Consider the following 27,502-nt stretch of genomic DNA (forward strand, 5'->3'; position numbering starts at 1 on the left):
TGAGGGTGGAGAGAGCGCTGCACATTCTGCACAATTAGAGTTACATATGACCTTCTTCTATCATCTGATCGTGATTGTATCTCTTTATTAGTTCTACTAGAGCTTATCGCTGCGTTTGACACTATCGACCACAACATTCTTTTAAATAGACTAGAACACTTTGTTGGCATTAGTGGAAGTGCCTTAGCGTGGTTCAGATCATACTTATCTGACTGCCATCAGTTCGTAGCAGTGAATGAAGAGGTATCATATCGATCACAAGAGCAGTATGGAGTACCTCAAGGCTCAGTACTAGGGCTGGTACTTTTCACGCTTTACATGTTACCCTTGGGAGATATTATAAGGAGACATGGTGTTAGCTTTCACTGTTATATATTTCTATATATATATATATATATATATATTTCTTCATGGCCCGGTGAAACACACCAAATTGAGAAACTAACGGAATGCATAGTCGATATAAAAAACTGGATGACGAGTAACTTCTTCCGGCTAAATTCTGAAAAAACAGAGGTGTTAATTATCGGACATAAAAACCCTATGTGCAATAACCTAGAACACTATCTAACACTTGACGGCTGCTCTGTCAATTCTTCTTCATCAGTTAGGAACCTGGGTGTGCTGTTTGATAGCAATCTTTCATTTGAAAGCCATGTTTCTAGCATCTGTAAAACTGTGTTTTTCCATCTCAAAACATATCTAAATTGAGACCTATGCTCTCAACGTCAAATGCAGAAATGCTAATTCATGCGTTTATGACCTCAAGGTTAGACTATTGTAATGCTTTACTGGGTGGTTATTCTGCACGCTTGATCAACAAACTACAGTTGGTCCAAAATGCAGCAGCTAGAGCCACTAGAACCAGGAAGTATGACCATATTAGCCCGGTTCTGTCAACACTGCACTGGTTCCCTATCAAACATCGTATAGATTTTAAAATCTTATTAATTACTTATGAAGCCCTGAATGGCTTAGCTCCTCAGTACTTGAGCGAGTTTTTATCACATTATAGTCCTCCACGTCCGCTGCGTTCTCAAAACTCTGGCCGTTTGATAATACTTAGAATATAAAAATTGACTGCGGGCAGCAGATCCTTTTCATATTTAGCACCCAAACTCTGGAACAGACTTCCAGAGTTTTCTTTAACCTGGCTTACACATAACACACCAATACACTTTTATTATTAAAATCCGTTAAAGGATTATTAGGCTGCATTAATTAAATCAACCGGAAACGGGAACACTCCTCATAACACACGATGTACTCGTTACATCGTAAGAAGAATGGCATCTACGCTAATATTGGTCTGTTTCTTTCTTATTCTGATTCTCAGTCCGTGTCCGGATCAGATGGTGGATCGGCGCCGGGAGATGATGTCTGCGGTCTCTCGACACCTGGATGAGCCCCAGAGACATATCCCCAGTGAAGACCTCGACTTAAAATACAATAAAAATAAAACAAATAACTAAAAATATAATAAAATACCTAACTACATAATACTATTGTTGTTAGAAATGGCAACAATATAAAAATAGAAATATAATACATTTATACATTTAAAATTTTTATTAAAACAATAAGCAAACAATAAATAAACAATAATATCCTGGCCAGAGGAGAACTGCCCCCCCAACTGAGACTGGTTTCTCCCAAGGTTTTTTTCTCTATTCTGTCACAGAGGGAGTTTTGGTTCCTTGCCACTGTCGCCTCTGGCTTCCTCAGTTGGGGACACTTCATTTCTAGCGATTATCGTCAATTTGATCTCACAGATACTATTTAAACTAAACTAAGCTAGACAATGACATCTCTGAATTCAATAATTAAATAACTGAAAATTAACTGAAAATTGAGTGTTTAATCTTATTATTATACATTACTGACACTCTATCCTCCAATTTGATACTGTTAATTGCTTTGACACAATCTGTATTGTTAAAAGCGCTATATAAATAAAGGTGACTTGACTTGACTTGACTTGTGACTTCTCACTTTTTGCAGACAATACAAAAGCAGAGTACAGTAACTTCAAAATAGGGGTAAAAATCTAGTTTGAGCCCACAGTTTTTTATGTTGATAACTTTCATTACTAAAACATCTAATTACCAAATTTCCAGTGTCCTACCTATAATTAAGTTGGCTGGAAAAATAAAACAGTGATAGAACAGTGTCTAGGTAATGTAGATATCTATCACACATTTCAATTGACAGGTGAAGGCTGTAATACTAAGGTTGTCCACCAGACGGAGGATAAGAAATTTTTTTTTATCATAGGATAAGAAATATTTTAACCCTAATCTTGTTCAGCTCCATCTCAATGGAGAGTCAGAATGGCTACGTTTACATGCAACTAAATCTGTTTGTAATCAAATTGACGGCTTGATCGGGATGAAATTTCGATCGGATTGAAGCGGGTGGTTTATTCCTTTTATAATATGATTGAGCATGCATGTAAACACTCCTTGTTTTGGATTCTCATCCACAGAACCCGTTTTGGGCGCGGGGAGGGTGATTTTTACTGCTATGAGCAGCACGGCACAGTGGTTTATAAGTATATTTATCCAGAAATGGATAAATATTAATTCTGCTATTAAAAACAAATAAAGAACCCGTCAAACAGTGAGAAAATCTATATTTGTGCAGTGTGCACATGTCAAAAACAAAAAATCAATTCCGATTTGAAGCTTGTGACATATAAACGCGCACATCAACCTGATTACTTTATTTAGTGATCATGTAAACACTACATTCTGATTCATCAGTCGGAAAGAATTCAGTCCGATTGAACCAAAAATTGAGCATGTAAACATAGCTACTGACAAATAGCCTAAATGCATAGAATCAGTTGATATGTACTGTACTGTAGGGGTGTGCAGCGGAGCCATTATTTGTATCTGTATTTGTATCTGTGACAATCTCAAAATTATTTGTATCTGTATTCGGATGTATCCGGAAGTGGGCGTGGCTTAACCTGTAAGTTCGTAAACTTACATGAAAATACCATTTTAAATGCAAATCTATTTGATTCGTAGTTTTCATTTAACAAATATGCCTTGTATAACTAAAGAAAGTATTATTTTTAATTATAATTGACTTTGTAAATATCTTCTATTTAAAACTAAAGAAAATGTTCATCAAAAAAGATGAAAAGTGAAAACTTTGTGTACAAATTTGTCAAGAGACAAGCATCCACAATCTTAAATAAGAGTATAAAAAAAGTAGCTAAAAAAATTTAAATGGAAAGAAAGTGCTCAGTAAGACAATAAAGACCCCAACGCGGCTATTGATTTGCACTCATTTCATTCATATAGGCTAGTTTACACATTCACTTTACACATCCAGGCCCATAGCCAGGCCCAGGTCCAGACCTCCGCAAATGTTTCATGTTCAAAAATAAAATTTGAAAACATGAAAAATTATTTAAAATCATGTCGCTGAATAAATTCATGTGGCTGACTCGCAGCAGCTGCGAAACGCAGGAGTGAGGGAGCTTGGTGCAAGTGCAGCCTTCTCCACTCCGGTCTGCATGTTACCAGATCTAGTTATTATAAGCGTTGCTGGACTTGTTTTAATACTTAATGTAACAGTGTTAATAAAGTAATTAGGGCATTAATAAAGTGGGAGGATGAAGGCTGAGGTTAGAGATTTTGTATCCTATTTGCAAATACAAGATTTTTCAGGGGATTGGTTGTGTTTTTTTTTTTGTAGCAATACCTGGCAACACTGCTTCGCTGGCACTGACGGTCAGCAATCAAAAAAGGAACGCGTGGATAGTTTATTGCAGAGACCACATTCATTAGACAAACGCAATGATCATGATCACCATGATATTATCTGTACGAAACTGTGTCAAACGCTATCAGAGCAGTACTAGCCATTACATTCATTAGACAAACGCAATGATCATGATCACCATGATATTATCTGTACGAAACTGTGTCAAACGCTATCAGAGCAGTACTAGCCATTATTATAGCACAAATCTTAACAACCGCAGACCTCACTAATGAAAATTTGTCAGGCGCTCTGGCTCCCGGTAATCATTGGACTATGGTGGCTGGTGTCTCTATTTTCATGTTCCATACAATAGAATCGCCAATAACTAGAGTACTTTCATCAGGTTTCTCAGTGGGTGCGTCACTGAGTGGGGAGAACCTGTTTGATGTTTTGATCGGAACAGAATAGTGGTGTTTTGACCCACGACTATGCCTCCTCACAGTCACCCAGTTGCTCTGCTGCATGGGCTCTAATACCGGAACCGAACAATGTACAGGACTCCCTGAGCTAGTCGCATCCAAAGCCATATCTACAGCCCTCACATTCTTACTGTCCTCAACTACAGTTTGGATGCGTGTCTCTAGTTCTAAAATCTTCTCTGTCAGCCTAACTATTTCCCTGCATTTATCACATGTGAATCCCTCGCTGCTGACAGAGACAGATAAACTGTACATGTGGCAAACAGTGCAAACAACAATAGCAGGAGAAGAAGCCATTACTCACCGTGATTGATGTATAAGACTTATGAAAAATCTATTTGTGGCAGTCAGTTTTGATATTGTGACGAGCCGCCACAAATAACTCAATGTATGGGAAACACTTGGACACTGCTGTAAGTCAAATGGCCATAATCTAATTGATAACAAATATTAGATTATGAAGTGAAGTATCGCCCGATTACAAACGCTCACTGGATGTCATGACAACAATGTCACACAGGAAAACTTGAAATATCTCGCCTTCACTTTCATTTCAGACCATCTCCAAGAAGACATTAAAAAAAAAAAAAAAAAACTAAACAAATGATTTACAAGTTTCACATGAGTTTATCAGAGTAGGAAATACAGTTAGTGTTTTTGAAATACGAAATGAAGGTGGGTCCGGATTGAATTCCCCCTGGGTCCGGATCCTTTCCGGAGTCCGGACTTTGAGAGGCACTGCACTATATTATCATCTATCGGCACCCTAAATTGAGTTGTGATGAGGCTTTGTTTCCTTGCCATAATAATGTACTCTCTTGAAAATTCTTTATTGTCAAATGTGTGTTGAATGTAAATTCCTATTAGGAATTTAACCATTCAATGTGAATTTATCTGAGAATATTCTTAACTAAGGAAATCTATTCAGTGATTGGTTCATGCACATGTCGTCATCCAAAATCCCATTTGTGGCACAGCAAAGCGTTGCGAATCAACTCTAAGACTGACACTTAAGATTTAGTCCTACACTTCACTTAAATCATGACTGAGATGATTGATAACTAACTTTTAACTAACTTTTTCAGCTTTGAGCCAAGAATTTTTTTTCACTTAAGTCAATTCTTAGCAGTGTTCTTGACAGTAATTCTTAGAGGCTTGATAAATACAGGCCCTGATGTTTTTTTGGAGCAGCAATATCAGTGTGCAGACATTTGTTTGTTTTTTGCTTGTTTGCCCCTTTTTTTGTCCTGCTCCTGAGCCCTAGTTGGCCCTAGTTCATTTAATCGTAAATGAACGATTAAAAGAAAATCTGTATGGACGAACTGTAGAGAACTGTTCCAAAACCATTCCAAGAATATCAAGCACTGTCTGTTGAATAAAATTCAAAACAAACTGAAGGGAAGATAGACTGCTCTTCTAAATTGGTTTTAGAGCATATTTGATTAAAACTTTATTGGGAAAAGTCAGACTTTATTACCTCTGGTGATGGTAGGCACTGAAGTAGCTTGTCATTGAGAGGTTTGGTGATCAGTTTGTCCCCCAGAATTGAGTGCAGCTGCTGGGCCATGATAGTCTGCTGCTCCACACAGCAGTGGTTCTCCAGAGACAGAATAAGAGGATATGGAGAGGTCTAGAAAATAAGCATATGTTCAAAATGCATATGTATTTATTTGTTTAATTTATGTATTTATTTTTGTTTTAGAGGAGAAGGGAAAAGGAAAACCACTAGAGATAATGACCAGAGCATTCACAAGGAGGATGAAAATCACGAGAGCGAAATTGGCTTCCAAAAGGTTATTTAGAGTGGATTTGCAAATTTTGCAAATAAATATGTTTAAGAGCTTAAAACAAAGATTGCAATAAAACAGTCTAAAACTAGAACTGCTAAGTACTAAAAACATGACTAACCCCCCTCTACTACATCAAGGCTGGAGTTTTACATAATACACATCACCACAATCTCATTTACAAGCTCTCGATTCATCCACCTCTCTAACTACTAGCAACAGCCATCTTAAATACACATTTCCCCACTTTACAAATTGGAACATGTTTCTTATAAAATAAATTCTTGTATCACAATATGATTTATACATGAAAATAAGTAACAAGATATAAGTAAATAAATACAATTAATATCAATAAAAAGAGGACAGATAAACTGAAATATCATATTCGCACAAAGATTTTCATAAATTGGCTAAAATGAGCTCTTTCCTCAAGTTCGCAATTCTTATTGCTACGCCCACTAAGCTAGATAAGGAAATAAATAATTATAACTATGCATCAGAAACAATAAGAACACAGTAAAAATGGTAATGATAGAAAAGTTTAAGGTCTCTTCATCACACCACTCTAAACTGTTTAGGGAAAAATAGGATACTGTGGCAAGGCAATGTGGGAAGGAGGAACCCCAGACCAAAGGAGCAGGCCCCGGTTAGAAAAAGTCATCAACCATGAGTATTTCCACCTGCTCACCCTCCAGACATGGAGCCACCCACACCTGTAGCCAATGATGACCTAATGGAGGTCATCATAAAGCTAGAATCTCTGCTTCAGTCTGTTGTTGGTGGCCCAAAGACAAGATGCTGAAACTTTGGATGGCTTAGACCAGACCAGCTGAAAATTAACCAGAGACACCTGGCTGAAGAGCAAAAAGGGTGAATCTTGTCATGTGTTGCTTACTGACCTGCCTTCCTTCTGTTCTGTCTCCCTTCTGAAGGTGGCCCTGTGGTGAAACGGACATAGGGAACACAGACAACGAAGATACCCCAGACCGGAAAGAACCTAAGTTCCAGTTTAGATTCCTTTTTACCCTCCTATTTTCTTGGTTGAATAAAAACCTCAGTTTTTGTTAACTGCGCATCTGCCTCTCCTGTGGTTATGTTTTGTGGCAACTAAAACCTAATTTCGCCCTAGGACATCACATTTGGTGGAGAATGCTGTCATAGAGGTCATCGCTTCAAGTGGCCACAAAATTATACCCAGATAAGGACAGAATGTAAGCTGCCATTAATGCCTTGCTGACCAGTCATCTCAAACAGAGGAAGGAGCTATGTGCCCTCAGGGAGGCAGTTACCACAATGTGTCAAGTCCGGTCCAAAACCAGGGACACAATAGACCCAGGGAGGGTCCTCACTAAGCACATTCCAGATGATGATATTGAAGCTTACTTGGAGGTGTTTGAGAAAACTGCAATCAGAGAGAAATGGCCTGAAGGAGACTGGGGCACCCTGTTGGCACCTCAAGATCTGCTGGCTAAAGATGCAGCTGATTATGTGAAGTTAAAGAGGGCCATCTTGTCCCACTATGGGCATAGCCTCCCTGCTCGAGCCCAATGTTTCCATGCATGGACTTTTGAGTCGACTCAGCCAGTGAGACCTCAGATAGCCACACTGACCCGACTGACAGAGGCCTGGCTCACTACAGGGGAAGGGAATTGTGCTGGACTGTTGCATTCACTCCCTGCCAGCTGAGGCAAAGCGTTATGCTGCACAAACCAGTCCTGCTGACGTTGAGACTCTGACAGCTCTATTGGAAAACCATCAGGTGACGGTGGAGGTAATGAAAGTGAATCATCAGGATCTATTGAGAATGGGCTTTCCTAGTTCCAGAGTAGAAAGAGGGGGTCCACTGAAAAACTAGGGGGACTCTCAGGTGGCAAGGTCAGTAACACCAGCCCAGGCCCCAAACCCACCTCTCTGGCAGCCCTCTAGCATTCAAAACCAAAAGTTTTACTCCTGTGGACAGGAAGGCCACCTCTCCTGGAGCTGCCCAGGAAGAGAAGAATCAATGCCCTCAGCAGACTCTAGTAATGAAGCATGTCACTATGGGATGACCTGTTAGGCTAGCCAGTGGACAACAGCCCCCCGTTTTGCAGTAAGAGTGGCCAACCAAGACACAGAAGCCCTACTAGACTCAGGAAGTATGGTTACCCTAGTATGGCCTGAATATGCACTAGGGCCAAAATAAATTTAGAAAATTACATAGTGGTGTCCTGCATTGAGATGATAACCCCCAGAGGAGGATGCACGTTCAAAGCTGGGGTGGTTGACGGCCTGCCAGTTCCAGTCCTGTTAGGTAGGGACTGCCCAGTGTATGAGTGTTGTTGGCCTCTAGATCCCCGAAAAACCCCTCCAAGGCCTAAAAGCCAGGTAAAGCGAAGTGACGAAAAACCTCAGTCCTTCCGGGTGTTTGCAGCACCTTCAGACCAGTAGTCAGGGAGTGAGTCGGTGAAACCCAGAAAGCGGTGTAGTAAATGTCCCTCCTGAAGATGAAGCAGAGACTCCCTTAAACTTTAAAGACTTCTCTGAGTTCCCCCAAGGAGAGGTGTTGGAAAGATAGGCACGGGCAATTTCGCACGCTCAGCTGCAAGACCCTAACCTCGAACAGGCTTGGAAAAGCATCAAGCCTGTGAATGACCACTTACTAGAGGGGGTGAGTGAACATTTTGCTGTTAAAAATAATTGATTGTACTGAGTCATTATGATTGAAGGGGAGGTTGTTGAACAGCTCCTGGCATCTAAACCCTATATCTCCAGAGTGTTGTACTTTGCTCACTTCCATCTCTTGGGTGCCCACCTGGGAACAGAGAAGACATACAAACGGATACCGAGTAGGTTTTACTCGCCAGGGGTGAAGCGAGCAGTCAAAGAATACTGCCGACAGTGTGCAACTTGTCTGAAGACCAGCCCCAAGGTAATAAATTGCAGCCTGTTGGTTCCTTTACCCATTATTGAGACTCCCTTTCGCAGAATTGCGATGGATATCATGGGGCCACTGCCCAGATCCAGCCGGGTCCATCGATACGTTTTGGTAATCCTTGATTATGCCACTCGGTATCCAGAAGCCATACCACTGCGGGCAGCAACTGCTAAAAAACTGCTATAACATTCCTACTATTCAGCCGAGTGGGCATTGTGGAAGAGATTCTAATAGACCAGGGTACCTGCTTCATGTCCAAAGTCCTGAAAGAGATGTGTAAACTCTTGAAGGTGAGCCAGATTCATCCTCAGACTGACGGGTTGGTCGACAGGTTTAATCAGACCTTAACCCTCTGGTTGCATTTGGATTCCAGTCACACTTGTGGTGTTCCTGGTCAAAAATGACCGGACTCCAAACAATTGCTTATAAATCTCTCATTATGCTATATTATCACCCAGGGCTAGCTATAGGCAGAGCAGGCGATTGCCTAGGGCCTCTGGCTTTCAGGAGGGGCCTCCATAACTGTAATATCCCCTACATGCTAGTCCACCAGTCAAGACAGGCAGAAATGATAGCCTCATTGTTCATTTGATATAGCTGAATTGTCACTCATCTGTAATTAAACCAATTAATGTTGCAGTTTCAAAGCGGATCCCGCCTTCTGAATGTTTGCATAACTAACGCATCCTTCAGGTGCTGCGAGTGTGAACTATGCAAAAGGCTAAATAGGCACGCAAAGAAATTTAGCTCCTAATGCAGGTGTGTGAGTTCTTGTCATCTATTTTGGAGTGATTGCAATATATTCTAAATATAAACTTGTTCTGCTTTATTACGAGTTTAAAAGAGCGTGAGTGCCGTTGACAGGCCCAGACGTGATGCTTTCAATTTGTGCGTATAATGAATGACATCTCGTCGGGAGCTGACTAGCAAAATAGCTACAAAAAGAAAAAGCAGAGAAGTTTGTATCCAAAGTTAAAAAGCAAACCCACTAGAACCTTTTTTTTTTTTTAATGGTTCAAAAACATTGTCATCTTCTAAATTCAGCTGATGATTAGGATTACTGTTCTAACACCTTATAATTTCAGTTTCAACTAACTAAACTTTTTTTTTTTTGCTGCTTAGTAGAAACCGTGTCTTTCTGTTCCACTTGATTTTAGTATGCATGTGTGTGTGCATATAATATATATATATGTCATATTTAACAATGCAATACATAATATCATATTATTGCTATTAACAATATTACAATATCTGTAGTCAATATTAATTAAATGGTACAGGGCAATCCTGCCCATGCCAAGCTAGGGGGAAAAAAAAGATAAAAGCATTTACTGAAGTGGTATTCAACAACTGTGATTAAATTAAATAAAACAGCAAAATAATAACATCAAAAAAAAAAAAAGAGATTACCTAAGATAAAGTTTGATTAATATGTATGTACAGTACCAGTCAAAAGTTTGGACCCATTACTATTTCTAATGATTTTGAAAGAAATTTCTTATGCTCAAGCCTGCATTTATTTGATCAGAAATACAGAGAAAAAAACCCAGTAATATTCAACAAGGATGTGTTAAATAGATAAAAAGTGATAGTAAAGACTTATTGTCACGGATCGGCCAGACTCGCTCACCACCCAATCACAGTGCAGAGTCACCTGATATCTGATTGCACGCACCTGTTCGGAATTGGCACTCTCATCAGGACTCCTTCAAAGCACACACCTCACTTCACTCAGTGTCCGGCCTCGTTTGTATGAAGTGGACTCTTCATGCTACTTCAGCGAAAGATTGATATCCTTACCTTCCTCGTGTACTTGCCTCCTGAGATTCGCTCCAACGTCTGTCTCCTCCATTGTCACCGAGTGATTGGCTCCATATCCTCCAGTGAGGTGTGTGCAGTCATCCATTCAGCCATCAGTTATTAGTGACGGTGAAATTAAGCTTTTCAAAGCACCAAGGCTTTCCCCTCAAGTGTATCGTAAAAAGGTTCATTACTCAAAGCTTTCCAACACTGCGCTCACTAATGACATCTTGTGCTCAAAAGGTGAAGGTGATGCATGTCCCAGATGGCCCGTTATTATAATAATAATTATTATTTTATGTATATTGTTGATTGTTTCATGTAATAAATCACTTTCTGCTCTGAAATCTCCAAAAGCAATACAATAAAATTCTTCTAAAATAAAGTTTTTCTACGTGGATGCAGTACACAATAGCTTATTAATTAATTCATGAAAGAATTAATAAATGGGATAAATTAACTTGTACAGAAACTATTTTTTTTTTAATGTGCTTTGATCAACACACGCAGCCTTATTCAAATAAGCTGTATCCTTATTCCTAAACCTATGGATTCATAGGCAAGGCTCATGTAGGCATATCTAATCAAAAGAAAAGGACATTATTGTGGAATTGTGAAATGCTTGTGAACTGGTTAGTGAAAGTGCTTGTTTAGCTCTAAAATATCTCAACATGGAGGATGTGTTGTTGTAAGGAAGCTGTTGAGGACAAATTAGGCACTCAACCTACAGAAGGAGGTCACATGTATTAATATATTGAAATTTTTTCCTACATTATGTAGGCCTATTATTTAACATATTTTATTATACATTGAATAAGCATAAAATACACATGCAAGTATTTATTTATATTATAGTTCATTATTATAATTTCTTATTTTAAAATACCTTTTTTCTTGGCTTTTTCCATGCTGACAATTCAAAAGAGCTCAGTCTCTGTTCCGAGGTGCTTGGCACGCGAAACCTGCGCAAGGGGTTCGAGCTATTTTTGAATCAGATTACAAAGCAGTCACGTGATTGTACACGAAAGTGAAGCTTCGGACGTCACTGATCATGTGATTATGGCAAAACGAATCAAGCTCCAGTACACTGCTTCACTGCCAGATGTTTCGTATTTTTGATACAAGCTTCGAAGCCTCGGCGCAGAACGTCACATCACTACCAGTTATTCTACGAACTCGGGTAAGAGCAAGAATTCACTTTACAAACCCTAATTATCCAGCGAACTCATCCATTGAACTGTTTACTCGCCTGCCTTTTCCTATCCAGCCTCTATTGCCGTTAATAAACTTCAATTATTATTTCTAACCCTCTGTGTGAGTCTCCTTCCATAACACTTATATTGTTTATATATATATATATATATATATATATATATATATATATATATATATATATATATATATATATTATTTTTTATTTATTATTTATTAATTTTAACATCAATTTAATAATAAAAAAAATCCTGAAAAAAAAGTATCACAGGTTATTAAATAAACATTAAGCACTGTTGATAACACTGATAGTAAATCAGCATATTAGAATGATTGATTTATGTAGGATTATGTGACACTGAAGACTGGAGTAATGGCTGAAGAAAATTCAGTTTTGCATCACAGAAATGGGTCTATATTTTATAGTATAGTAAAATAGAAAACCATTATTTTAAGTTTTAATAATATTTCACAATATTTTTTTTTCTGTATTTTTGATCAAATAGGCTAAATCCATGTTTAAGAGACTTTTTTTCTGTATTTTTGATCAAATAGGCTAAATCCATGTTTAAGAGACTTTCCAAAACATTTAAAATAGCAATGTTAAAACTTTTACGGACGTTCTAAGCGGCCATGCATTATTATAATTTTTCTGTCTTGTTTTCTCGTGATCACGACTTAATTTTCTCGTGATCTCGACATAACGAAAGTTGTTTTGTCGTTATCACGACTTAATTTTCTCGTGATCTCGACATAACGAAAGTTGTTTTGTTGTTATCACGACTTAATTTTCTCTGTGTATGCGGCATGAGAAAATGCTATAAGCAGCATCATCGCAGCATCATGGATGATCGTATTCGCTTAAACTTTGATCAGGGACTCACTCAAACTGAAATAATAAAAATAAAAATATGGTATAAGTACCATCCCAAATATTGAAGGTGTTGTGTGTGTGTGTGACCGACTACATTGATCCATGATAGAATACTTTTCATGCATATTCATACTTGGCCATTTTAGCTCTGTGTCTGTCAGTGATTGACGACTTACACATAAGTGTTCGACACTTGAGAAGGAGGCTGTCGGGTCTGCAACTTTATCGTCGAAGACAATATAGCGACCCTGATTTTCTCACGATAGCTTCAATTGCGTCGTGAGAAAACGGTTTTTAGGTTGAGATCAACAACTTTCGTTATGTCCAGATAACCACAAAACAACTTTCGTTATGTCGAGATCACGAGAAAATTAAGTCGTGATAACGACAAAACAACTTTCGTTATGTCGAGATAACGAGAAAATTAAGTCGTGATAACGACAAAACAATTTTTGTTATGTCGTGATCACGAGAAAACAAGACAGAAAAATTATAATAATGCATGGCCGCTTAGAACTTCCGTAAACTTTTGTACTGTATAAGTAAAAATATACAAAATTTAATGTTAAATATTGTATACATAAAAAGGTTAGGAATCTGTTTCAATCAAAAATTGTTTCAAGTGCTTTTTATTGGGGTGGGGGGGCCTCCAACATGAATTTTGCCTAGGGCCTCCTAATGTCTAGAACCGGCCCTGTTATCACCAAATATTGGATTCAATCTTTTTGTCAACGTATTTTCTTTCATTTAGGACTTTTTTTGTTTCTATTTGCATCCGATTAATCATAGGCCTCAGTTATCCGAAAGTAGGTACCTAATTTTTTAAGTGAAAAACGCTTTTTTTATGAATAATTTTCACAATATGAGAAAAATTATGAAAATTTGCACTGTTTCTCACACTAGTGCGCTTTAATGTTTAATCAGGAAGTATGCTTTTAAATACTTTAATTTTGTTCAAAATTGCACAAAGTCACACTTGTCAAAAATGGCCGGCCATTGAAAGTGAATGGTGAAGAATGAAAGCAAGAAACACAACTAGTGTTTAGTGTAACACACTAAACATAAAGGCCATGGACCTGTGCATGTGTGGATGCATGTATACTCACACACACACACACACACATCCATGCATACAAACTATTGTGAGTATTACACCTATTTCATTCTACCCTGAACTGCATGCAATATGCTTTTATGATAACTCTCTCACTCACACTCACACACACACACACACACACACATACATGCTCAAACTGCCTTGTCTTTAGCCTGCATTGACTTCAAAATAATCTTTTCTTTCATCACATTCTAGACAAACCATTATGACAATAGGTTTTGAGGTTTTCATGTTCTCACAGAGTACTGTTTTTTGTGATCTTACCCATTCACTTTCAATGGCCGGCCATTTTTGACAAGTGTGACTGTGCAATTTTGAAGTTCCTGATTAAACATTAAAGCACAATAATGTGATAAACAGAGCAAATGTTCTTTTTTTTTGTCATATTGTGAAAAGTATTCATAAAAAAAGCTTTTTTCACTCAAAAAATGAGGTGCCTACTTTTAGATAAATGAGTCATACAATGAATCAGATGCAAATAGAAACAGAAAACCATTCCTAAATGAAAGAAAACAATTTGCCAAAAAGAATGAATCCAATATTTGGTGATAATGTATCAAAATGAGAGATTTATAACCAATTGTTTAGAGTCTGGTCATTTTTGACCGGGAACACCACAAGTGTGACTTTGTGCAATTTTGTACAAAATAAAAGCATAATCTGAGAAGTACTTATACCCTGTGTGAACAAAGTCAGTAAGTTTGAGTCCAATGCAATAACGTTATCTAGTATTTTCGGGAAAAAGAAAATCTTCTCTAACTCAATTTGACCTGAACACAAGCAGAGGGTTAAAGCAAATGTTTAAACAGTGATTGAGGTGGATGGGAAAAACTGGGATCAGTTGCTGCCTTATGTGCTGGTGTACATAAGGGAAGTGCCACAGAGCTCCACTGGATTTTCCCCATTTGAGCTTCTCTATGGGCGAAGGCAATAGGAATGATGGCTATTGCCAAAGAGGTCTACATCGCCATATCGCTCTGTGGTGGAACATATGGAACAGATACACCAACGTATGACTCAGGTGTGGCCAATTGTTTGAGAGCACATGAAATAGGCACAAGAGGCCCAGGCACGAGTCTACAACAGAGGGGCCCAGCTAAGAGAATTCCAACCAGGAGAAAAGGCTATGGTGTTAGTCCCTACGCATGAATGCAAGTTTCTCGCCAAGTGGCATGGGCCGTATGAAGTGGTGGAACGAGTGGGTCCAGTGAACTATAAGATAAAGCAGCTCGGTCGGCACTGGATCCACCCGATTTATCATTTGAATTTACTCAAGAAGTGGTATGAGCCAGAACAATGTCTGCTTTCCACACTGTCATCCCAAATCCTCTCCCAAGGGCCTGTGGAAGTGGAGATGGGAGCCCAACTGACCCCAACCCAAAAACAAGACCTCCGGGAATTGGCAAATCAACATTCAGATGTATTCTTCGTACTATCAGGATGGACCGCAGTGGTCCACCATGACATAGTCACAGAACCTGGGAGGAAAGTATGGGGGGCGGAAGGGCGTGTGTGTATGTGTGTGTGTGTGTGGGGGGGGGGGGGGTACACTAATTTGGGATTAGAAGAGGCAGAATATCTTGGGTTCACCATTGGACGTAGTAACATTCAACCTCAGAGACAAAAGACCACAATCTCCAAGTGGCCAAGACCGGTAACAAAGAACAAAGTAAAAACAAAGAACCAAGTAAAAACATTCCTGGGTCTGATTGGATATTACCGTCAGTTTATCCCCAACTTTGCAACACTTGCAGTAACTCTGTGTTGGTTACCCCAAACATCCAACAACCCTTCATTGTCCAAACCGATGCCTCAGAGACGGGCTTTGGAGCAGTCTTTTCACAGCTGAGAAACGGAGAAGAACATCCCCATTATGTTCATCAACCATAAGTTATTCAAACCTGAACGTAATAATTCAACAGTAGAGAAAGAATGCTTGGCCATCAGGTGGGCCCTCAAAAAGCTAAGATATTACCTGCTGGGGAGAAAATTCACCATTATTACTGACCATGCCCCTCTGAAATGGATGTCCACTGCAAATGACTCTAATGATTGTGTCACATGTTGGTTCTTGGATCTACAGGACTTCTGCTTCAGAGTGGAGCATCGAGGGGGAAAACCGCAAGGAAATGTGGATGCCCTGTCACGGAGGGAGGAGTGCCTTTGGTCGGTCGCTCCCGGTGATAACCTGGAGCTCAGGGGGGAATGTGTGGCAAGCCAATTCAGGAAGGAGGAACCCCGAACCCAAGGAGCAGGCCCGGTTAGGAAAAGGGTGAATCTTGTCATGTGTTGCTTACTGACCTGCTTCTGTAAGGTGTAAGGCACGCCTGCCAGAGAACGGTCCCTGCGAGGATCTCGCCGCTTCTGTGCAGTGGGTGCTGGTGAATTGTGGATGTCCATTCACCATCTGCTCCACTGAGGATGACTTCACCAGCCCCACTCCTGATCCAGAGAACAGCCAGCCTTTACCCCACCGCTGCACGGAGTACTCGCCAGAGCACACCACAGACAGAGAGCCCGAGTCTGCCACGACACGTGAGTCAGCGCATACAACCGCGACTGAGCTGATCGTTGCCTGAGCCTCTAGACACGACTGACCATGGGTGTGAGCCGTGTATTATCGTGGGACTTTTGGTCCCACGACAATACACTCCCGCCGCTGAGGGTGAGCTGCAGCTGGCCTTTGGGAATTAATATGAGGAACTAGGGCTGGGCGATATGGCCAGAAAAATTATCACGATAATTTTTTTCATATCAGTCGATATTGATAATTATCACGATAAATGTCAACTCTTTATTTCTTTCAAGTTTAAAGCCAGAATTTTGCACCATTTGCTAATTTTCCTTAACAAAATAAATATCTAAATAAAAAAATAATTTCTTAGTTTCTGCATGTTCTAATGAGTGATATTGTTTCTAATCAAGAAACAGGTTTGGGTTGCCTGATAATAATAATGATAATTATAATATCACTTTTGTTTGTCTCTTAGGAATGCACATTTGATAGTAGCTCATCATCCCACTATAGTAGATAGTATAGATAGTAGCTCTATAACTATAACTATATATAGTATAGATAGTAGCTCATCATCCCACTAGCTCCACCGGGCTCCACTGTTGAATCTATGGTTTTTATATCACTTTTGCATTTGTTAACACTATCGGGTAGGTTTAGGATTGGGTTTGGTGCAGAGGGATATTTTCAACAAGAGCATTTTTTTACTTTTAGTGACACTCCTCGGATATTTGAATTATGAACCACCACAATACGTACCTGAAGCAAGGTAATACAAACACACCAATACGTGCCTATATCAATGTAACAAATACGTATCCCTTTGAAAATGCCTCAAAATGTGCAGTAAGGTACATAATAAACGTGTTGCAGAAATGTATTTAGAGGCACGTATTTCCAATGAGCCTGGGTTGAATATAAAAGCATCACCCAGTAAGCTGAAGTTGAAGAGGCACTTCCTGTGCTCACCCTGAATGCATATTCAGCGATAATCTTCAAAACCTCGCTAAATGGCACTTTGGATGTGAGGGTGTGCCCATGGTAAATAACTGGCTCCTTTTCCCCATCCCAGCAGTCCAGTTCCACACAGCGACAGCCTTGACTCAGAGCTCTGCACCACAAACAAAAATAAAAAACTTTTACTTTATTTGCTCAATATTGGAGAAAGCATTTTTGTGTGTCTTTGTGCAAAATTTCAATAAATAAGTCATCCTGTTTAGTATGCAAGCAGATGTGTATGTATAGCATTATCTGCTAAAATGACCAGTGCTGTCTTTTTTAATATATATTTGAGCATTGTACCTGATATAAGGGTCAACGCTGCTCTCGCCGATGAGCTGGTCTTTAGTGAGGTAGGTGTTGTGTGAGGAGGAGATAAAGTAGTGACTGAGTGGGTGGCTCATGTCCTGGTAGACTCTGCCATGCTCTGGGTTATACACATCATTCTCCTTAGACAGCATGTAGATGGCAAAACCATTGGGTGTCATAAACTGGTTCTTCTGGGCTGAATGGGACAGAACATACCTGCATCTTTAGGCTCAGAATTGCAAGCCTGATAAACAGTGCAAATTGCAATAAAACAGGGGTTTTCAAACCTGTCCTGGAATATTCCCAAGACTGCATATTTTCTATGTCTTCCCTCATCTAACATAACTGATTCAACTCATCAGCTTATTAGTAGAGACTGCAAGACTTGGGTGTGTCCAATAAGGGAAACATATAAAATGCGTATGCAGTGCTGGTTTGAAAACCCTTTCAATAAAATAATACCAATTATTACTGTAAATTAAGAGATCATTCAAAATTGTTCTGTGTTTTTAATCACTGAATGTTTAGAGGGTTTCTACCAAGGATTGTATGTTTATGTCATAGTAAGCAAAGTGTGAATACCCCATTCATTGAGCTCATAGGTAAGGATGAGGCTCTGAGCATGTACAAACGTGTGGTCTTCACCCTGGTCTTTCAGAAATTCACGCAAATCCACGGTGGACAGGACATAACCATTAGCGGAGTACTGCTGAAACACTCCATCTAGCTCAGGCCGACGTAGTAACTCACGGCAAAACAGCTCAATCTCCTCATGTTCAAGCCGTCCGTCTGCTGACTTATCACACTTCTGATATGCAAAGACACAAAGAAAAAGGTCATGTAGAATAAGGCATTAATATGTGCTTAATTAGCACTAATACATGGCTAATATTCTAGTAATATGCATGCTAATAAGCAACTAATAGATAAAATAATTTCTGCATTTAAAGTTAGAAAAGAATACCATGCATGTACAAAAATATGCATGACTTATGTCATATTATTAAAATCCATTTTTGTCTTTAGTGTTCATTATTGTCTGTTGTTTTTCAGCATCACATGCAGATTTGTTCTTTGATTAATGTCTGTGTGAACCAGAAGTTGCTGCCAACTTTATTTCAGTGTAGTGATGCATTTCCAAATGAAACTGAGTTTTGAATAGAGGACAGGGTTTTATTTTAGTGCCCCTCCTCTGTCTCTCACTCATAATCTGCGTCCAAAAGTTAAGGGTGCGAAGGACCCTTCGAAGTGCATGAAGGACGCTCCACCTTGGCAGGATTTCCTAATTGCACCAAAAGGGGTTCCTGATTACTGCTCCTGCCGCATAGCAATGGTGCGAGAAGATAGCTGCCATATAGAGACTGAGCGCATTTAGGCCATGCTCAAGGGGGGGGCAGTGTTGATTTGGATTGCAGGAAGCTGTCTCCTTGTCATTTCTGACTTATAACAAAAACAGAACAATGCCCAAAATCTGCTGTGTGACAAGGTGTACAGCTAACAAGCTAAAAAAAAAAAAAAAAAAAACAGAACTAAGTTTTTATAAGCGACTGAACCATAAAAGCCAGCCTTTAGGGAGACAAAAGTGGATACAGGCAATAAGACGTGAAGCATCAATAGGAAGAATGGGCAAATTGTGGGATCCTGATGCTCAGTATGTCTACGTATGCAGTAAACATTTCATCACTGGTAAATCAAATATCCAAATGTCAGTTTTATATATTATATTTCTGTAAGCTGTAGCATTTTGACAGTATGCAACTTTTTAGAATGTGGATAAAGAAGAAAGCTATGCAGCAACATAGTGCTAGTGCCTAAGCTGCAGTAACCAATATAACTTATAGCTTTTGAACAGCTTGTCCCACCATCATTTTAGTTAATAAATAGATCAATAAAGTCAAAATATCTCCTCTTCTCACGTTCACATAGAATATCAAACATCGTATAGATTTTAAAATCTTGTTAATTACTTATAAAGCCCTGAATGGCTTATCTCCTCAGTACTTGAGCGAGCTCTTATCACATTATAGTCCTCCGTGTCCGCTGGGTTCTCAAAACTCTGGCCGTTTGATAATACATAAAATATCAAAATCGACTGCGGGCGGCAGATCCTTTTACTGTTTAGCACTCAAACTCTGGAACAATTTACTTAACACTCTGTCAGTTTAAATCTAGATTAAAGACACATTTCTTTAACCTGGTTTACACATAACACACTAATACACTTCTATTATTAAAATCCGTTAAAGGATTGTTAGGCTGCATTAATTAGATCAACCGGAACCGGGAACACTCCTCATAACACACGATGTACTCGTTACATCGTAAGAAGAATGGCATCTACGCTAATATTTGTCTGTTTCTTTCTTATTCTGTTTCTCAGTCCGTGTCCGGATCAGATGGTGGATCGGCACCGGGAGATGATGTCTGCGGCCCTGATCATCGGCGGAGGCCGCACACCTCGACTTAAAATACAATAAAACTAAAAAAATAAAACAAATAACTAAAACTATTCTAAAATACCTAACTACATAATACTATTATTGTTAGAAATTGCAACAATATAAAAAATAGAAATACATTTATACATTTAAAATTTTAATTAAAACAATAAGTAAACAATAAATAAACAATAAAATCCTGGCCAGAGGAGAACTGCCCCCCCGACTGAGCCTGGTTTCTCCCAAGGTTTTTTTCTCCATTCTGTCACAGAGGGAGTTTTGGTCTCTTGCCACTATCGCCTCTGGCTTGTTCAGTTGGGGACACTTCATTTCTATCAATTATCGTCAATTTGATTCCACAGATACTATTTAAGCTAAACTGAGCTAGACAATGACATCTCTGAATACAATAATGAAATGCCTTTAACTGAAAATTGAGTGTTTAATCTTATTATTATACATTACTGACACTCTATCCTCCAATCTGATACTGTTAAGTGCTATGACACAATCTGTATTGTTAAAAGCGCTATATAAATAAAGGTGACTTGACTTGACTTGGCATAGGGTGGTGAAATAATCCTTTGACATGATTAAAAATAATTCCTTGCCAATTACGTTTTGCTTCAGTGGGAAGCATTCTCAGAGTAATATGACATGTTGCGCTCTGGTTTTGTGTCTTTAAATGCTAATTTTTTGGGTTTGACAGCTCATAAAAATGTAGTTGTTTTTTTTAGCTTGTTTACTGTACACCTTGTCAAATAGCAGATTTTAGACATTGTTCTGTTTTTTGTTATAAGTCAAAAAAGACAAGGAGGTAGCTTCCCACAATACAAAGTCAATGGAAAGGGTTGGATTGCTGGATTACAATTTTAAATGCAGGTGTTGGGTTGGAATTTACTTGAATAGTGTAATGCTACATATGAAAAAAATACAAAATACACACACATGCACACACATAGCAGTTCAAATGCTGACTGATACCTTACAAAGGTGTAATTTTATATAGTTTATTGTCTTGACCATGGTGATATTAAACACAGGACAGCAACACTACAAAAATGTGGTCTTTTACAACATGATGCATTGTTGTAGATTAAAATACCCAACAGTATATGTAGTAGGCTACTTTAAATTTAACAACCTTGGACATATTCAGAAGTAAAATGCAACATACACAGTAGTATTTGGAGTGTGCAAGATAATACTTTTACTTAAAGGGATAGCTCACCTAAAAAAGAAAATACTGTAATCATTTACTCAACCTCAAGTTGTTCCAGATTTGGAACAACTCTAAAGACCAGAATACACCAAGCCAACGGTCGGCCGTCGGGAACTTTTTGTTCGTCGGCCGACTACGTTTTCTCAGTGTGTTCTGCACCATCGGCTGACGGTGGTCTTCGTCTGCTTTTTTTTGGTCGATTTGATATGTTGAATCGGCATCGGAGCTTGTCGGTCAGTTGGGTCATCTGATCATTCTGATTGGCTTTTCAGCTGGTGAACCAGTGCACGAGAAAGGCACAGAACAGATGTGCTACTTGGCCTTCAGGTGCCGAGCGTCAGCTTGGTGTGTCAGGGCAACTTTGGACCCAGACGCTGCCGATGTGAACTGACCCCTGCTTTTGTCACCACTAGTTTGTCGTATTATAGTAGTATTGCATCCTTCATATCTCCAAAAAGTCTTTAGTTTTATCATATTTATAAAAGGAAGATACAGCTTTACGATTCTGTCCGAAAAAAGCCGAGCTCCTGGAGGCGCGCCGTGGGCGGAGTTAAAGAGTGGCGAGCACTTGAGAGCCAGTTGCCAACAAAACAGAGACATTTGATGCCGTTTCACTTATTGTCTGCAGTTCTGAATCATGACCGGAATCTTTTATAGCTGGGACTGCTCCATCTTTCAGTATCAAGCGATGTGCAAATCCAGCGTCAAACTGGGTCTTGTTTATATAACATTCGTCAAGAAACACAGTTGAGAAACTCTGTTGCTGCCCCAGAAAAACAAACTGCATCCACTGTTTACATAACACTGGGTTCTTCGGGAAGCTTAACAAGGTTATCTTTCCCTCATAACCAAAAACACACTTCTTTAGAGACATTCTTCCCGAGCGAGTCCTGTGCAGTGCAGCCGAATGAAGCGCGTTGATGGGTGCGGTTTTGCTCTCGCTCTGGTCGATGCGTGCACAGGCAAGTTCTTCAGAGAAATGCCCATATAAGGAGTTCCAGCCTCGTTTATGTCATGAAGAGCCACGATCGAAAAAAACTCTCCGAAACTTGTACGAACCCGGAATAAGATTTTTGGCACAGAAATACTCTGTTTTACGTCCAATTTTTATTTATTTTTTTACTTTGTTCATGCTTAGCGTGAGAATCCAACTCTTTAACAGTGTAGACAACTCTGAATGCATGAGGGTCATTCCTGGGCTTAGGTAACATTTCAATTTGGAATATACATGTTTTTCAACTAAATGTGATTCAAATTAAATATAAATTCCCCTCATCATTAGGCACATATCAAAACATATCATATCATATGTTTCCACCTCAGGCATTAAAGACCTTTTATTATTTTCAGTTTTTTCAGCTTTAGACACCTTTTTTTCTCAACCCCGTGACAGACAAAATGGGGTTGGTTTAAAAAGGATTTTACACAGAAATTGTTATAAAACAAACATGTACCTACTGCTCACGTGTCCCTGAATTTAAAATTTTTTATAGGACTGAAGCTAAAAATACACAAATTGTGTCTCTACGGTCTCTTTATTTTTGTAAAAATATATTTTTAATTTAAAATTTTAACTAAAACCGGGGAGTCACGTGATGTGCTTATGAACCTAGTCGCACTTGAGTAGAGCTCCGTATGTTTGATTTTTTCATTTTATTTGAAGTTTTATTAATTAATAATACTTTCCCTGATGTCATACAATCGGAAACAGCAGGAGTTGTCTCTGTCGGCTTCTCCGATTAAGAAGAAATCCAAGCCACCGAACACGAGCGATATGGTGGACAAGATGGCGAACACTGTTACCTACTTTGAGAACATTCTAAGAACTGAGTTGACGACGATGCGGAACGTGTTCGCTTCTCACATGTCAGTTGTTAAGTCGCTATGCTCTAAATTGGATCTTTTTACAGGGGCGATGAGAGAACAAAAGAAAGTTGTCGCAGATCATGATAGGCGAGTAGCCGCTCTTGAGCAACAGGTTGTGGACAGGCTGTGGATCGCAATAGGTGCAGCAATCTGCGTCTGGTTGGATTGTCTGAAGGTTGCGAAAAGGACGACCCTATTGGCTTTTTGAAAAGATCGCTACCGACGTGGCTCCCGTCTCTGGCGGGCAAAGAGATTGAAGTGGAGCGAGCACATCGCGTGTACACAAGGCTCTCCTCAGATCGTGGTAAACCACGGGTGCATTTGCTCCAATTAGAAAGGAAATGAGAGAAGCTGGCATCCAGAATTTTCTTCTTTATCTTGCAATGCTGAAGGTCATTCTTAATCAAGGTGAACCTAAAATGCTTTACTCCCCAGAAGAAGCAAGAGTTTTTCTCATATCCCATTCATCCACCAACTCTCAGTGAACTTCAGCTGGACATTTGCTGTCTAATCGGAGAAGAGATGCTTTAAATGGTTAGGTGACTGTGTTTTTCACTGTTCACTCTAATGTTCACGTTTTAATTCATAGTAACTAGAAGCTTTCATTGTGCATACAGTAACGCTTACTGGTCATGATGTTACTTTATTTATGTTTTAGTTGTATTCCTTCTCTTTCCTTTTTTTATTTTATTTTTTTGGAGATGCTACCTAGTCAATATGTGACTATGGGGCCAATGTTGGTGCTTCAGTAATGTGCAGGTTTTTGTTGACGCCACGGATCATATTAAGGGGTGCTGGCAGATCAAGGCTTGTTCTTGGTATGCCATAGTTCATGGGAATGTGTTTATGTTTTTTTGATTAGTGATGGGACAGGTGGGGGGTGATTTAATGGTAGACTCGACTGGTTTTATTTTCAAACTTGTATTTTGTCTTATTATGCAGTAATTCTGTTTGATACCTATGACTAACCTTAATATTCTGAGTTGTAATATTAATGGCCTAAGTGGCCCTCACAAACATACAGGTTTTCTGGATTTTTTGCGAAGAAGAAATATTGATATAGTGTTAGTTCAGGAATCCCATTTGAAAGAGGAGGATATACACAGGTGTAATAAGTTTTATGAAGTGGTATCTCACTCATCTTCGGACACTAAAACCAAGGGTGTCCTAATATTGGCGCGGAGGACTTTAAATATTACTATTATAGATAAAGGTTGTGATACAGACGGTAGCATAACACATATAAAAACAATAGTGGAGAATAGGAATATTGTATTTCTTTCAGTCTATGCCCCTTATACTGTTATGTAATGCTCCTCCAAGGAATACGGGAAACAGCAGGTAAAGTAAATACAGGCTTTTAATGAATCAACGCTTTCCAAAATACAAGAAATGAACATCCATATAACGTTAAGACTGGACGAAGACTAGAACAAAACTGAATGCTTATAAAGAAACGGAAACAAAGGAGTAAACGAGATGATTGATTAAACACAGGTGACATGACTTAACGATGATAAACTGAAGAGACCTAATGAGGGAAACTGGAACAAAACCAAATAAGGGCAAACAGGAAACTGAGGAAGAACACACACATAACATATACTCCTGACCCTACTTTTTTCTCTGTTCTGTCAACCTATCTCTTGAAATTTTCGGATTTTGAAATTGTATTGGGTGCAGATACGAATTCTGTAATGTTGCATATCCTAGATAGATCTGGACCAAAGGAATCACACTCTAGAGCTTTGTGTTCTGACAAACTTCGGGGCAATGTGTAACCTCATCCTCATTGGTGGATAGTTGGCGTTTATTAAATCCTTCTGCTAAGTCTTTCACTTTCTTTTCTGCTACTCATAAATCCTATTCTCGAATTGACTATATTTTCATTTATACTTCTTTATCTTCAGCTGTTCGTGATGCCGATATCTGTTCCTTATCTCTGTCAGATCATGATGAAAATTTGTGCAGATTATCTTTGATCCCTCAGCCACCTTGTGCCACTAGATGGCGATTTAACCGTAAATTGTTAAAGGATGAAAATTTTTCCAGTCAATTAAAAAATAAATTCGATGAGTTTATTGAAATTAACCAAGGTTCAGTGGATGATCCGCTAACACTTTGGAATGCAGTTAAAGGATTTATAAGGAATAACTCAATTTCATAAGCCTCTTTCCTTCAGAAAAACCGACACAAAAAGATAGTTGAACTGGAATCACAGCTCCAGAATCTGACTAGAGATAATAAACGTTGTTTCTCAGATAATACACTCAGTAAAATCATGGCGGTTAGGTCTGAACTCAATTCATTACTGAGATCCAGGGCAGAATTCCTGAGCCAAACGTCCAGACAGAACTATTATTTTCAAGGGAGCAGACCAAGCCACCTTTTAGCTCTAAGATTACGCAACAGTGAAAAGTTTGCTAATTTTTCAGCAGTGAAATCCCAATCTGGGCTCAATCATTATGACAGACCCAAAAGACATATCGCCTTCCACTGTTTTTACTCTAACCGCTATACTTCTTCTGCGGATGGTCACCCTGACTCTTTTGCATCTTTTCTGTCCAACCTTGATTTACCTAGGCTGTCAGATTTGGATTCGGAATACCTGGCTGAACCAATCACTCTTGACTGGAGTCAGCAATCCGATCTATGAAAAAATCCCCAGGCATAGATGGTATTCCAATCTAATTGTATACTACTTTTTGGTCAGATTTAGACCCCCTCGTGTTAGATATGATACATTTTTCAGTTACTCAAGGATAATTTCACCCATCTATTAATATAGCTGTTATTTCTCTCTTGTTAAAAAAAGATAAAGATCCTGACGTCCTGTTCTAGTTATCGGCCACTTTATTTGATAGGGACTGATGTTAAATTATATGCTAAAGTACTATCTCATCATCTGGAGAAATTTATGAATAGGCTAGTTCATCATGACCAAACAGGATTTATTAAATCTCGGTCAGCTTTGGATAACTTACGCAGTTTATATCATATTATTAATTCAACAAATAGTACGTCCTCCCCTTGCGCAGTATTATCTCTAGATGCAATGAAAGCTTTCGACAAGCTATAATTGAACTATTTATGGGCAGTTCTACAGCATCTGGGTCTAGGATCGAGTTTTATAAATACGATAAAAGTTCTGTATGCCAATCCAGCAGCCACTGTTCTCACAGGTGCTGTTTGCTCTAACCCATTCTTTATACATCGAGGTACTCGTCAGTGTCACGAATCTGGTCCATGCTCTCCCGGTTAACCACCACCAGAGGTCACCCGTTCACCACATTGACTTTCACTCACAACACACTGGACTCCATTTCCCACAATGCATTGCACAGATCACAGCTGTCACCATTCACACATCACACACACCTGATGCTCCTTTCACAATCACTCACTCTCTATTTAAGCCTGGGACTTGCTTTTGCTCAGGTCCGAGTATTGATCTGCGTTTAGTGCTCACCTAGCGCTAGCTGCTTTACCGTGCCATTCCGTGTTTCTGTTTTGTTCCTGTAATTGTTAGCGTTTATCACTCATTCAGCGATAGCAACTTTACAGAGCCATTCTTATAGTCTTGTCTTGTTTATCTTGTCGTGTCTGACCCTGCCCGTGTTTCCTGGATTTACCCCTTTGCCTTGCCGTTTGGACTGTGTTCGCTCCCCGTTTGGATTATTGCTGTCGACTCTGGATTATCTCTCTGCCTTGCCCCTTTGGATACTGTTCGCTGATCGTTGACCCACGCTTGCTCCACGGATTGCTCTGTCTTGTCCTTGCCATACCTGTTTGCCGATCTCTGACCCTGCCTGTTTTATGACCATGTTTTATAATAAAGCTTTGCATATGGATCCGCATGTCTCGCGTCTCGTCAGCCCCGTAACAGAATACTCGGCCACACAAGGATCCAGCGGCTTTTCAAGAGGACATTGGCCAGGTATGGAGTCTGCATGGATGCTATTAACCCTCGAGCAGGGCTCGCGACCGCTCGAGGTTTATGTACAGGAGTACTTAGACCTCGCCTATTTTTCTGATCTGCCGGACTATGCACTCATAGATTTTTTTTGCGAGGGCATTAATCAGCCTCTCCGGTCACAGTTAATCCGCGAGGGTCCCCGTTCATCTCTCAGTCAATTTATGGACTATGCTTTGCTGTGTGTTGGCTCTTCTTTTACTGTGGGTGTCACGGAGGAACGCGACACCGCACTCACTCACAAAATGGCGGCAGCAACAGCACCCCTTCACGTCAT

At 39.4% G+C, this 27,502-nt stretch overlaps 1 protein-coding gene across 1 annotated transcript in view; it reads right to left on the reverse strand.

The window, feature by feature from the left end:
• Positions 1-27,502, reverse strand: part of plcd3b (phospholipase C, delta 3b) — a gene marked incomplete at its 3' end in the record, with an annotated part of 123,357 nt that overhangs the window by 57,647 nt on the left and 38,208 nt on the right. Inside the window, exons 6-9 of the mRNA XM_079389106.1 lie at positions 18,309-18,534; positions 17,721-17,922; positions 17,388-17,529; positions 5,674-5,826 (exon numbers count right to left, since the gene is read on the reverse strand). Coding sequence (XP_079245232.1) covers positions 5,674-5,826; positions 17,388-17,529; positions 17,721-17,922; positions 18,309-18,534 — 723 coding nt within the window. The remainder of the gene's footprint in view (positions 1-5,673; positions 5,827-17,387; positions 17,530-17,720; positions 17,923-18,308; positions 18,535-27,502) is intronic.

The sequence above is a fragment of the Barbus barbus genome (assembly GCF_936440315.1).
Source record: "Barbus barbus genome assembly, chromosome: 32".
Classification (NCBI taxonomy): domain Eukaryota; kingdom Metazoa; phylum Chordata; class Actinopteri; order Cypriniformes; family Cyprinidae; genus Barbus; species Barbus barbus.